General features: G+C 40.3%; 1 protein-coding gene across 1 annotated transcript in view; it reads right to left on the reverse strand.

Moving 5' to 3' along the window:
• LOC136863521 (dynein intermediate chain 2, ciliary-like) overlaps positions 1-14874 on the reverse strand; it is a 234239-nt gene that overhangs the window by 209314 nt on the left and 10051 nt on the right. The window contains exon 3 of the mRNA XM_068225982.1: positions 7497-7704. Coding sequence (XP_068082083.1) covers positions 7497-7704 — 208 coding nt within the window. The remainder of the gene's footprint in view (positions 1-7496; positions 7705-14874) is intronic.

Consider the following 14874-nt stretch of genomic DNA (forward strand, 5'->3'; position numbering starts at 1 on the left):
AGATGGTTTTCCGTGGTTTCCCATTTTCACACCAGGCAAATGCTGGGGCTGTACCTTAATTAAGGCCACGGCCGCTTCCTTCCAACTCCTAGGCCTTTCCTATCCTATCGTCGCCATAAGACCTATCTGTGTAGGTGCGACGTAAAGCCGCTAGCAAAAAAAAAAGATCTCCGTACCAAATTAATTTATCTGTATAATTCACCATAACTTTATTTCCTCACAGATTTATGAGATGAATATAAATGAAAATGAACATCCACAGTCTATTTCCAGTCATTCGACCGGGCCAGGAATGGAATGAATGAAGCCCCATCTAGCGGCGATGATAGAAATTGTGCCGGCTGGCGAAGCCTGTCGCGCTCCTCTGGGGCAATGATTAATGAATGGCATGTGAAATGAAATTATTTTGGAGAATGTTGCTGGAATGAAATGTGACAGGGAAGAATGGAGTACCCGGAGAAAAACCTGCCCCACCTCCGCTTTGTCCAGCACAAATCTCACATAGAGTGACCGGACTTTGAACTATGACCAAAGGAAATTGTTATAATGATGAACAATTTGTGTTAGTTATCCATGTATAAGCATATTTTTCTAATTTGTCAAAATAAAAAATCAGAAATGTAACACAGAATTTGAACTGATTTAATACGACTTTTTCTTCCTTTTTTTCATTACTTTGCTTGGGTCGCACCGATACAGATAGGTGACGATGTGACAGGAAAGAGCTAGGAGCGGGAAAGAAGTGATCGCTGCCTTCATTAAGGTACACCTGTGAAAAGGGAAACCATGGAAGTGCTGCTGGCAGTAGAATTCCAACCCACTATCTCCCGGATGCAAGCTGTCAGCTACGTGATACAAACAAGGCAGCCACTCGCTCGGTACCGTACCAACATCTTCATAACGTCAGATTTAAACATGGAGATACACGACAGTCTTCTGGATTTATACTATTTAAAACGAGACACACTGTGTCCTCCAACGGTAAGGGGGTGTGGTTCGAAAAGAAAGGAAACGGTATAGACGTATCGTTTTCTGAAGTAATGTAGGACCAGAGGAGATATAACAAGAGTGTGCGAATAGTACAGGAAGGATGAGGGCCACAATATTAAGTGGTGTGTTATGAAGTCAATCATTAATAAATACCTATTTTCACGAGATAACAAACCTGAAAATTAAACAGCCTCTCGTGGAGGGTAAGTACCATGTATTTGTGTAAACTGTACCATCAAGTACAGTATATGAATAGAAGATTGGAGTACCATTTATGCTGAACAATTAGTGTTAGTTATCCATGTGTAAGCATATTTTTCTAATTTGCCAAAATAAAAAATCAGAAAAGTAACACAGAATTTGAACAGATTTAATACAACTTTTTCTTCCTTTCTTTTCACTAATTTGCTTAGGTCGCACCGACACAAATAAGTGAAGATGTGACAGGAAAGAGCTAGGAGCGGATCATACCGCAATGTAGGTTACATACTTTAGGACTCAGACGCAGTTTAACTTTCAACAGATACAGAGGCTGTCAGGTACAGAACAGATTCTTCACACACTAGGTTACTAAACTCAAAGATCAACCCTCCTTTTGTTATTTGTTTTAGGTCGCACTGACTCAGGCGGTTCTTGTGGTGACGATCGGATGGTGAAGAAGTGAAAATGGGAAAACACTGAAAACAATCTTCAGGGCTGCCGGCAGTGGGTTTGATACCCACCACCTCCCGAATACAAGCTAACATCTACACTGTCCGAAACACGCAGTCAAGAAGATGCATATAATATATCATAGACATATTAGGCCAACTTCGAGCCATTACCTGCTTCTGCTGTAGTATCCTGTTGTTGCTGTAGTTAGCGAGGTTTTCGTTGTTGCTCTTAAAATTACCTGGATGTCACTACTATGAACGCACTTCAGTGGCACTTAATACTCACTTTCTTTCCCACAGCTCACTCTAACATTGTTATGTTGCGTTTTCTGTATTTTTAAGAAATAGATTGTTACCTTGTTTTCATATTGCCGATTCATTTTAACGCAAAATGAGAGGACACGTACAATACGACATTCATTATACTAATCGAGCTCCCGCCCTTGATACATTAGCTGCACAATATTTGCAGAGAGTGTGCAATGGAGTGGTATTAAACAGAAATTCACCTACTACTCTGAAGAATGTGCAGAGAGTTACATAAAACCCCAACGCAATGTTAACTCAATGAGCGACATCGAAGAGTTGTATGACGCTTTGGTTTTATATTATTACTTAGCTGATGTGTTCACCGAAAATTGCTAGTCATTTCCTGTTAATACATTGATTTATATTTTCTGCGAGAACTTAGAGCGTATATGCAATTGTAGAGTAATATTGTCGATTGTGCGGTAGTTCTGCAGCAAGCGCTTCATCTTTTCACTTTCCCGCGCACTGTATGAAGAATGTTTGCATCTTACTGGAGAAACTTTCTGCCTGCGAATTGTGTTTAATGGTCATACATGCTTACTATTTATGGACTAGCATGTATTTTTTTTTCTAGCTAGTTGCTTTACGTCGCACCGACTCAGACAGGTCTTATGGCGACGATGGGACAGGGAAGGGCTAGGAGTAGGAAGGAAGCGGCCGTGGCCTTAATTAAGGTACAGCCCCAGCATTTGTCTGGTGTGAAAAGGGAAAACCACGGAAAACCATTTTCAGGGCTGCCTACAGTGGGGTTCGAACCTACTATCTCCCGAATACTGGATACTGGCCGCACGTAAGCGACTGCAGCTATCGAGCTCGGTTATTTGTTTTCTATCAAAAGCTTTATTTCTGGACTCTCTAAAATAACACAGTTATCAAAGATGTGTGTTACATTCTTAGTAATTTAAAATTATGTATTTTGAGCGAATGTCAACTTTGTGTACGGTAACAAGATTAGGAAGTTCCTCATGGTCACATAATGAAAATTTAATAACTTCAATATAGTGCTTCAATGCCTGATATAGGCTATAGAAGTTCGGTACTGTACAATTCCTCCATGTTAATCTTTCAGGTCCTCGATATACGCTGAGTTCAGAAATATATTTCACATAACACAACTGTCGTGTAAATCATAACTTTACATTGGTGAACTGAATAGCCTTGAACAGCTTATGGCAGGCAGTTTGTTCTCCCGATATGTTGCAGGTACCACTTCTGAAATTTCTCAATATAATATACCGGTACTGAAAATTTCGCATTTTCTCATAAATTAATTAACCTGGATAATGGAGCATACAGTATCGTCAATTTAATGATAAATACTCACTATTTGAATCTGCGCTTGAAGATTTCATTATTTTTCGTCCATAGTTAGACGGCTATTTCGATTGAGTTTGTTGTTTCTCAGGAATATACCTTCCGCCATACCTCTGGTTGGTGATACGTGTAATTAAGGATAGCTGGTGATGTTTCCAGATTCCATCTTCGCGCGTGGCACACACTTACCTTGCTACGTTACAGCGATCGTTTGTCTAACCATCGTCCATCTGCAATTCTTATTTATCTTGTTTGAGGTGATACAGGCCTACATATATTTTATAAGGCTTAATTGAAGTTGGCATGGTGTCGGTATTACGGAATTCTACACTTATATAGTTAAAGGGCGACTAAGCCGTGCGATTAGGGGGGTCACATCTGTGAGCTTGCATCCGTGAGATAGTAGGTTCGAACCCCACTGTCGACAGCCCTGATTACGGTTTTCCATGGTTTCCGATTTTCACACCAGGCAAATGCCACGGCCGCTTCCTTCCCACTCCTATCCTATCGTCACCATAAGACCTATCTCTGTCGGTGCGAAGTAAAGCAAATTGTCTCTTCTGGTACAAGTACTCACTTAGCCGCCCTGCTAATTCATTAGCTCGGCGACTGGTTGGATCCACAAACGGCACCACCAAAGATTATGTAAGTTAGTTGTAAGGGAACCGAATAAACCGGTGGCGGCGTCAAAATGGGGCGTACTAGGCAAGCTGAGGTGTGAGGTAGTTTGTCAGTGTTTTTCGCACTGTCAGAAGGTGCAGTTGCAGCACAAATCTGACCTTGCGAATAGCTTTCATTGCATCCAGATAGCATTCTTTGAATATCATTACTCAGCGCCACCAATACCTGAGCAGCTTCCATACAGCCACGGCTAAAAATGAGACTGAGGCTTCAGTAGAAGCTTCATATTGCACTAAAAAAAAAAATGAAATGTCGTATGGCTTTTAGTGCCGGGATATCCTATCAATACTGATCTGCATTTAGGGCAGTCGCCCAGGTGGCAGATTCCCTATCTGTTGCTTTCCTAGCCTTTTCATAAATGATTTCAAAGAAATTGGAAATTTATTGAACGTCTCCCTTGGAAAGTTATTCCAATCCATAACTCCCCTTCCTATAAATGAATATTTGCCCCAGTTTGTCCTCTTGAAATCCAACTTTATCTTCATATTGCGATCTTTCCTACTTTTATAAACGCCATTCAAACGTATTCGTCTACTAATGTCAGTCCACGTCATCTCTCCGCTGACAGCCCGGAACATACCACTTAGACGAGCAGCTCTTCTTCTTTCTCTCAATTCTTCCACACCCAAACTTTGCAATATTTTTGTAACACTACTCTTTTGTCGGAAATCACGCAGAACAAATCGAGCTGCTTTTCTTTGGATTTTTTCCAGTTCTTGAATCAGGTAATCCTGGTGAGGGTCCCATACACTGGAACCGTACTCTAGTTGGGGTCTTACCAGAGACATATATGCCCCCTCCTTTACATCCTTACTACAACCCCTAAACACACTCATAACAATGTGCAGAGATCTGTACCCTTTATTTACAATCATATTTATGTGATTACCCCAATGAAGATCTTTCCTTATATTAACACCTAGATACTTACAATGATCCCCAAAAAGAACTTTCAACCCCATCAACGCAGTAATTAAAACTGAGAGGACTTTTCCTATTTCTGAAACTCACAACCTGACTTTTAACCCCGTTTATCAACATACCATTGCCTGCTGTCCATCTCACAAAATTTTCGAGGTCACGTTGCAGTTGGTCACAATCTTGTAACTTATTTATCACTCTATAGAGAATAACTTCATCCGTAAAACGCCTTACCTCCGATTCCACTCCTTTACTCATATCATTTATATATATATAAGAAAACATAAAGGTCCGATAATACTGCCTTGAGGAATTCCCCTCTTAATTATTACAGGGTCAGATAAAGCTTCACCTACTCTAATTCTCTGAGATCTATTTTCTAGAAATAGAGCAACCCATTCAGTCACTCTTTTGTCTAGTCCAACTGCACTCATTCTTGCCAGTAGTCCTCCCATGATCCACCCTATCAAATGCTTTAGACAGGTCAATCGCGATACAGTCCATTTGACCTCCAGAATCCAAGATATCTGCTATATCTTGCTTTAATCCTACAAGTTGAGCTTCAGTGGAATAACCTTTCCCAAAATCGAATTGCCTTCTATCGAACCAGTTATTAATTTCACAAACATGTCTAATATAATCAGAAAGAATGCCTTCCCAAAGCTTACATACAATGCATGTCAAACTTACTGGCCTGTAAATTTCAGATTTATGTCTATCACCCTTTCCTTTGTACACAGGGGCTACTATAGCAACTCTCCATTCATCTGGTATAGCTCCTCCGACCAAACAATAATCAAATAAGTACTTCAGGTATGGTACTATATCCCAACCCATTGTCTTTAGTATATCCCCAGAAATGTGATCAATTCTAGCCGCTTTTCTAGTTTTCAGCTTTTGTAACTTAATGTAAATGTCATTGTTATCATATGTAAATTTTATTACTTCATTGGCCTTAGTCTCCTCCTCTATCTCGACATTATCCTTGTAACCAACAATCTTTACATACTGCTGACTGAATACTTCTGCCTTTTGAAGATCCTCACATACACACTCTCCTTGTTCATTTATTATTCCTGGAATGTCCTTCTTGGAACCTGTTTCTGCCTTAAAATACTTATACATACCCTTCCATTTTTCACTAAAATTTGTATGACTGCCAATTATGCTTGCCATCATGTTATCCTTAGCTGCCTTCTTTGCTAGATTCAATTTTCTAGTAAGTTCCTTCAATTTCTCCTTACTTCCACAGCCATTTCTAACTCTATTTCTTTCCAGTCTGCACCTCCTTCTTAGTCTCTTTATTTCTCTATTATAATAAGGTGGGTCTTTACCATTCCTTACCACCCTCAAAGGTACAAACCTGTTTTCGCACTCCTCAACAATTTCTTTAAACCCATCCCAGAGTCTGTTTACATTTTTATTTACCATTTTCCACCGATCATAGTTACTTTTTAGAAACTGTCTCATGCCTGCTTTATCAGCCATATGGTACTGCCTAATAGTCCTACTTTTAAGACCTTCCTTTCTATCACATTTATTTTTAACTACCACAAAAACAGCTTCATGATCACTAATACCATCTATTACTTCAGTTTCCCTATGGAGCTCATCTGGTTTTATCAGCACCACATCCAGGATATTTTTCCCTCTGGTTGGTTCCATCACTTTCTGAATCAGCTGTCCTTCCCATATTAACTTATTTGCCATTTGTTGGTCATGCTTCCTGTCGTTCGCATTTCCTTACCAATTGACATCTGGCAAATTCAGATCTCCCGCTACAATCACATTTCTTTCCATGTCGTTTCCCACATAGCCGACTATCCTATCAAATAATTCCGAATCCGCGTCAGTGCTACCCTTTCCCGATCTGTACACTCCAAATATATCAAGTTGCCTATTATCTTTAGAAATGAGCCTTACACCTAGAATGTCATGTGTTTCTATTTGATGCCAGTAGGCGACCTGCGCGTCGTGATGAGGATGAAACGATGATGAAGACAACACATACACCCAGTCCCCGAGCCATTGGAATTAACCAATTAAGGTTAAAATTCCCGACCCTGCCGAGAGTCGAACCCGGAACCCTATGAACCGAAGGCCAGTACGCTGACCGTTCAGCCAACGAGTAGGACAGGTATTGCACTGATCTGTGCCAAGAGACATATGTAAAAGTAACCTAATAAACTGAATATCCAGATTATTAAAAAACTGTTTTTACGTCACACCGACACAGAGTGGTCTTATGAAGACGATGGGACAGGAAAGGACTAGGAGTGGGAAGGAAGCGGCCGTGGCCTTAACTTAGGTACAGTCTAGTGTGAAAGTGGTAAATCACCGAAAACCAACTTCAGGGCTGCGGACAGTGAGGTTCGCACCCACTGTCTCCTGAATGCAAGTACATAGCTGCGCTCCCTTAACCGCACGGCCAACTCGCTCGGTAATATCCAGATTAGCACTGTTCTTTGTGCCATGACCTTGGATGGGTTTCTGGTTGACAAAGAATCCATCCGTTATTTAAACAAATAGAAAACAAGATTTCATTTATAAGGAGGATACAATCATGATTATTGGAACTTACTTAACTTAGTAGTATACAAAATATTGTTTTTTGCAAGACGAACTTACCAACAACTCCTCCTTCAAGAATGATTTGATTCCTTCCCTCTTCAGAATCTCGAAGAAGACATGTGCCTTCTATATTTAGTACTTCAACAATATGTCCAACTGTGGGAACCGGAACAAAGCAACAGTCCTTGAAGTTGAACTCAACAATGTTCTGCGGAGTTTGGGGATTTGTAGCTGTTAAAACTCTGGTAACATCTTCCAATAATTCCTGCCCATGAATAATGATTAATATTGTATAACCAGTCACTAACCTCACAACACTATAAGAGAAGAATGCAAAGTTGTACTTCCATGCAACACCGTTATACATGAAAAATATACCTACATTAATATAATTTTAAGATGATGGCCATCATGTACACCATGCGGCAAAACAAACAACACTGAAATTATTTATCATCTGCTGTCCAAGTTTCCCTAGGAAGGAAGTATTTACTTATTGTATATGTATATAATAGTTTTACATATTGTGAATTCATCGTTGCGTTAATTTCTGCAATTACTGTTCTCGCAACAGAGAAGAAGGTTATCTTGGAACATCATTTCCTGTCATACGGAGTGGGGCTTCAGAATGGGCCGAGTTCGCTTCACGTTAAGGAACAGTACGAGGAGCGATTTAATAAGGAGACAACAAATAACAGAACAATGGTAGCTGTCGTTGACAATTTCCGCCATATGGCATCTGTCAATGAAACGGGACAGCAGAGCGCCCATGAACCGCCACCACAAACGAGACTCATAGGCTACTTCTCCACTATTTGTTAGTCCCCAAACTGTAGTCTATGATGAACATCACTGAAACTCGGTGTGAGCGATAGGTCAGTTCAGCGGGTTTTTAAAGTAAGGGGGGTATTGCATACTACATTCATGTTGCTCAGCGTCTAATAGAAAGGGGTGGAACAAGCCTGGTTGGATTTCTGCAGCAGAATGTTATCCATGACGTGACAGGATCCAGATATTTTTTCCGCAATATATTGTACGGTTTTCACATGAAAGCCATATTAACCTTAATGGCCACATCAAACGAAAAACGTCTCTTTTTTTTAGAGTTTAAACGGCTTAATGTCGTTATTCATGAACTACTACACATCGGATGCTGCATCATCATCATCATCATCATCATCTGTTTACCCTCCAGGTTCGGTTTTTCCCTCGGACTTAGCGAGGGATCCCACCTCTACCGCCTCAAGGGCAGTGTCCTGGAGCTTCAGACTCTTGGTCGGGGGATACAACTGGGGAGTATGACCAGTACCTCGCCCAGGCGGCCTCACCTGCTATGCTGAACAGGGGCCTTGTGGAGGGATGGAAAGATTGGAAGGGATAGGCAAGGAAGAGGGAAGGAAGCGGCCGTGGCCTTAAGTTAGGTACCATCCCGGCATTTGCCTGGAGGAGAAGTGGAAAACCACGGAAAACCACTTCCAGGATGGCTGAGGTGGGAATCGAACCCACCTCTACTCAGTTGACCTCCCGAGGCTGAGTGGACCCCGTTCCAGCCCTCGTACCACTTTTCAAATTTCGTGGCAGAGCCGGGAATCGAACCCGGGCCTCCGGGGGTGGCAGCTAATCACACTAACCACTACACCACAGAGGCGGCTCGGATGCTGCACAGAATCCAAAAACAGTCGACCAGATATTTCGCCGTTTTGGTTACGCAAGAAACTTCTAAGGGTGATGGAGCTACGGCTAATCGTGAAACTCCCGTACCCTTTATTCCCTCCGGATCTCACGGCCCCAGATGCTTGCATAATGGGCATATTCAAGGAATCAGTTTTCAAGCCAGATGACCCATCTACAAATACTCCTGAATTACGCGAGAAGGTTACGTCATTTTTGTGTCCTCACAGTAGCCTTCGTTCAGAAACATGTTCAATAACTTTCAGAGACGTAATGAACCATGGTACACATTTTGAACATATACTGCACCAATTCAGTTAAATAACATTTCAGTGTAGTTTGTTTTGCCGCATACGGTACAACTATGTGTCCAGAGTACATCTTGGTGCACCAGTTATGTAGAATACCAAGGTTTTCAGCTTCCACTTATATTCCTGGAAGGTATATCAAGTTAGTAAATCACAGAATATGCAATGAGTGAAACTTCTTTCCTTGCCTCCTACAGTGTACCAACTCACACTCCGAAACATGATGAACAACGTCAACATCCTGTGCCATTAGATTTCATCTCCGCTAGAGCAGAACATTGATTTAGGAAGGATAAATATACGGATCGGTCATATAATATGCTACGTTATGGGCTGTGTATTTATTCCTCAGAAACCAGGATATAAAACTGACCTGAAATGACAAAGATGCAGTAGCATGCTGCATACCCATTACATATACTCTGCACACGACTTTGACATGACCAACTGGGAACAGTATCACAAAGCTACTCCATTCATAGCTTGTTGTTGACTTGGTGGTTTAACTGGTAAAATATAGAAATTTAGTATTCATACCATACAGATACATTTCCCCCATATTTGACTAGTGTCTTAATGTGATGAACAACATTATACATTTGTGCTGTTTGGAGTCTCCTATGGTATTGTTTCTATTCATATTTCCTTGCAATATGTTCTATAGACAAGTGCTTGTAATAATCTTGGGCCTATAACCATGATAATAGGATCCATAAAACAGTAGTTAGCATTATCATGATGTTCATCATGAGAGGATCTTGAAATGCAGAAGCTTTCACCTTACAGCTGTCTGTCTTCATAGCGTAACGGTTAGCACTATAAGCTGCCGTCCTCGGAAGCCCGGGTTCAATTTACGGTACTGCCAGATATTTAAGAATGGCAGGATGACGGGGTTAAAAGTCAGGTTGTGAGTTCACAAATAGGAAAAGTCTTCTCAGTTTTAATTACTGCGTTGATGGCGTGAAAGTTCCTTTTGGGGATCATTGTAAGTACCTAGATGTTAATATAAGAAAAGACCTTCATTGTGGTAATCACATAAATATGATTGTTAATAAAGGGTACAGATCTCTGCACATGGTTATGAGGGTATTTAGGGGTTGTAGTAGGGATGTAAAGGAGAGGGCATATAAGTCTCTGGTAAGACCCCAACTAGAGTATGGTTCCAGTGTATGGGACCCTCACAGGATTACTTGATTCAAGAACTGGAAAAAATCCAAAGAAAAGCAGCTCGATTTGTTCTGGGTGATTTCCGACAAAAGTACAGCGTTACAAAAATGTTGCAAATTTTGGGCTGGGAAGACTTGGGAGAAAGGAGACAAGCTGCTCGATTAAGTGGTATGTTCCGAGCTGTCAGTGGAGAGATGGCGTAGGAGGACATCAGCAGACGAATAAGTTTGAGTGGTGTCTTTAAAAGCAGGAAAGATCACAATATGAAGATAAAGTTGGAATTCAAGAGAAGAGATTGGGGCAAATATTCGTTTATAGGAAGGGGAGTTAGGGAATGGAATAATTTACCAAGGGAAATGTTCAATAAATTTCCAATTCCTTTGCAATCATTTAAGAAAGGGCTAGGAAAACAACAGACAGGGAATCTGCCACCTGGACGACTGCCCTAACTGCAGATCAGTAGAGATTGATTGATTGATTGATTGATTGATTGATTGATTGATTGATTGATTGATTGATTGATTGATTGATTGATTGGAATGGTACATCAAATATCAATGGGGTTGTGCCTGAAAAGAGTTGCATTACCTCGGGTCGAGGACACGAGTTTTATCCTGCAGGTACAATTTCCCTTTCAGGAGAGATTTCCCACAGTGGCAACAACCAATAATTACTAAATTTTGAGTATGGTATGAAACATAAATGAAATAACTTCACTTAAATGGTTAATACCAATAAGTGGCAAACCAATTACAGTATGTCTGATGCTAATTATGGGATTGATATAGATGACATCAGGAGTAATCTTCATAATATTGACAGGAGGGTACACAATTGATCAACATCAGTCAGTTGTCTGAAAAATTAACACCTGATTCCAATCACTTCCAGCCGTACCAACTCTATCTATATCCAGCTTCTCCGAGCAAAATATTCAGGTTTTGGTAGACCTCTGTGGATGGATTATCGGCAGATAACCTAAAGTATGACATTTGTAAAAAATAAATGCTTTAAAAAATGTGTTTCCACAATAAAGACACCGCGAATTACCGTAATATGTAGGGCCTACTGCTGGGGAATATGTACTACTGAGTATGAGAAATAACATTCGAAGTACAATGGGAAGTGGAAATCTTGGATGACCTCATCATTAGATTGCAGTTTGTTTTATGATCAATCAGTCACTACTAATCTGCATTTAGGGCAGTCGCCCAGGTGGCAGATTGCCTATCTGTTGTTTTCCTATCATTTTCTTAAATGATTGCAAAGAAATTGGAAATTTATTAAACATCTCCCTTGGTAAGTTATTCCAAGCCCTAACTCACCTTCCTATAAACGAAAATTTGCCCCAATTTGTCCTCTTGAATTCAAACTTTATCTTCATATTGTGATCTTTCCTACCTTTAAAGACACCACTCAAACTTATTCGTCTACTGATGTCCTCCCATGCCACCTCTCCACTGACAGCTCGGATTATACCACTTAGTAAAGCAGCTCGTGTCCTTTCTCCCAAGTCTTCCCAGCCCAAACTTCGCAACATTTTTTAAAGTTACTCTTTTGTCGGAAATCGCCCAGAACAAATCGAGCTGCTTTTATTTGGATTTTTTCCAGTTCTTGAATCAGGTAATCCTGGTGAGGGTCCCATACACTGGAACCATACTCTAGTTGGGGTCTCGCCAGAGAGAAATATGCTCCCTCCTTTAAATCCTTACTACAACCCCCTAGATGCCCTGATAACCATGTGCAGTGATCTGTACCCTTTATTTACAATCATATTTTTGTGATTACCCCAATGAAGATCCTTCCTTATATTAATACCTAGGTATTTACAATGATCCCCAAAAGGAACTTTCACCCCATCAACGCAGTAATCAAAACTGAGAGGACTTTTCCTACTTGTGAAACTCACAACCCGACTTTCTTCACCGTTTATCATCATACCATTGTCTACTGTCCATCTCACAACATTATAGAGGTCGTTTTCAAGTTGCTCACAACCTTGTAACTTATTTACAGAATGTACAGAATAACATCATCTGCAAAAAGCCTTATCTCTGATTCCACTTCTTTACACATATCATTGATATATATAAGAAACATAAAGGTCCAATAACACTGCCTTGAGGAATTCCCCTCTTAATTTTTACAGGGACAGATAAAGCTTCACCTTCTTAATTCTCTGAGTTCTATTTTCTAGAAACAGAGCCATCCATTCAGTCACTATTTTTCAAGTCCGATAGCACTCACTTTTGCCAGTAGTCTCCCGTGATCTACCCTATCAAATGCCTTAGACAGGTCAATCGCGATACAGTCCAATTGACCTTCTGAATCCAGGATATCTGCTATAACTTGCTGGATTGGGCTTCAGTGGAATAACCTTTCCTCAATCCAAACTGCCTTCTATCAAACCCGTTATTAATTTCGCAAACATGTCTTATATAATCAGAAAGAATGCTTTCCCAAAGCTTACATGCAATGCATGTCAAACTGACTAGCCTGTAATTTTCAGCTTTATGTCTATCACCCTTTCCTTTATATACATTGGCTACTATAGCAACTCCGCATTCATTTGGTAAAGTTCCTTCATGCAAACAATAATCAAACAAGTACTTCAGATGCCGAGGTACTCTATCCCAACCCATTGTCTTTAGTATATCCCCCGAAACCTTATCAATTCCAGCCGCTTTTCTAGTTTTCAAATTTTTTTATCTTACTGTAAATGTCATTGCTGTCATAGGTAAATGTTAATACTTCTTTAGTATTAGTCACCTCCTCTATCTGGACATTATCCTTGTAACCAACAATCTTTACATACTGCTGACTGAATACTTCTGCCTTTTGAACATCCTCGCATACACACTCCCCTTGTTCATTAATGATTCCTGGAATGTCCTTCTTGGAAATTGTTTTTGCCTTAAAGTACCTATACATACACTTCTATTTTTCACTAAAATTTGTATAGCCGCCAATTATGCTGGCCATCATGTAATCCTTAGCTGAATTCCTTGCTAGATTCAATTTCCTAGTACGTTCCTTCAATTTCTCCTTACTTCCATAACCATTTCTAACTCTATTTCTTTCCAACCTGCACCTCCTTCTTAGTCTCCTTACTTCTCTGTTATAATATAGTGGATCTTTACCATTCCTTACCACCTTTAAAGGTACAAACCTATTTTCACATTCCTCAACAATTGCTTTAAACCCATCCCAGAGTCTGTTTACATTTTTATTTTCCGTTTTCAACCGATCATAATTATTAAAAACTCCCTCATGCCTGTTTTATCGGCCATATGGTACTGCCTAATAGTCCTAATTTTAATATCTTCCTTTCTTTCACATTCATTTTTAGTTACCACACAACAGCTTCGTGATCACTAATACCGTCTATTACTTCGGTTTATCTATAGAGCTCATCTGGTAATACCAGAACCACGTCCAGAATATTCTTCCCTCTAGTTGGTTCCACCCCTTTCAGAATCAGGTGCCCTTTCCATATTAAATTATTTTCCATTTCTTGTCATGCCTCCTGTCTTTCGCACGACCTTCCCAATTGACATTTGTAAATTGAGATCACCCGCTACAATCACGTTCCTTTCCTTATCGTTTCCCACACAGCTGATTATCTTATCAAATAATTCGGAATCAACATCTGCGCTACCCTTTCTGCGTCTGTACACTCCAAAGACATCAAGTTGCCTATAATCTTTAGAGATGAGCCTTACCCCTAGAACTTCGTGTTTGTCATCGTTAACTTTTTCGTAGGTTACAAATTCTTCTTTCACCAGAATGAATACTCCCCCTCCTACCATTCCTATCCTATCTCTACGAAGCACCCTCCAGTTCCGTGAAAAAATTTCTGCATCCATTATATCATTTCTCAGCTATGATTCAACCCCTACTACAATATCTGAAAAGTATACATCTATTAAATTACTTAATTCTACTCCTTTCTTTACGATACTTCTACAGTTGAGCACTAACATTTTTATGTCATCCCTACTTGATTTCCAGTTCCCTGTTCCCTTAACACTGCTCCCTAGGCAACCCTATTTCGCTGAATGTATTTCCGTATAACCCTTCTAAACAAATTTCCTAACTTACTGTATATGTACCACTGCGGTTTATGTGAAGGCCATCTGAGTGCAGATCCCTATCTCCTACCCACCTATTAGGATCTAGAAATATCACTCCCATATTCCCACATACCCGCTCTATAGTCTCATTTAAATCCCCAATCACCCTCCAGTCGGTATCCCTCCTACACAGTCCTCCACTGATAACAGTCTCCG

This window comes from Anabrus simplex, chromosome 2, assembly GCF_040414725.1.
Source record: "Anabrus simplex isolate iqAnaSimp1 chromosome 2, ASM4041472v1, whole genome shotgun sequence".
In the NCBI taxonomy this organism is placed as follows: domain Eukaryota; kingdom Metazoa; phylum Arthropoda; class Insecta; order Orthoptera; family Tettigoniidae; genus Anabrus; species Anabrus simplex.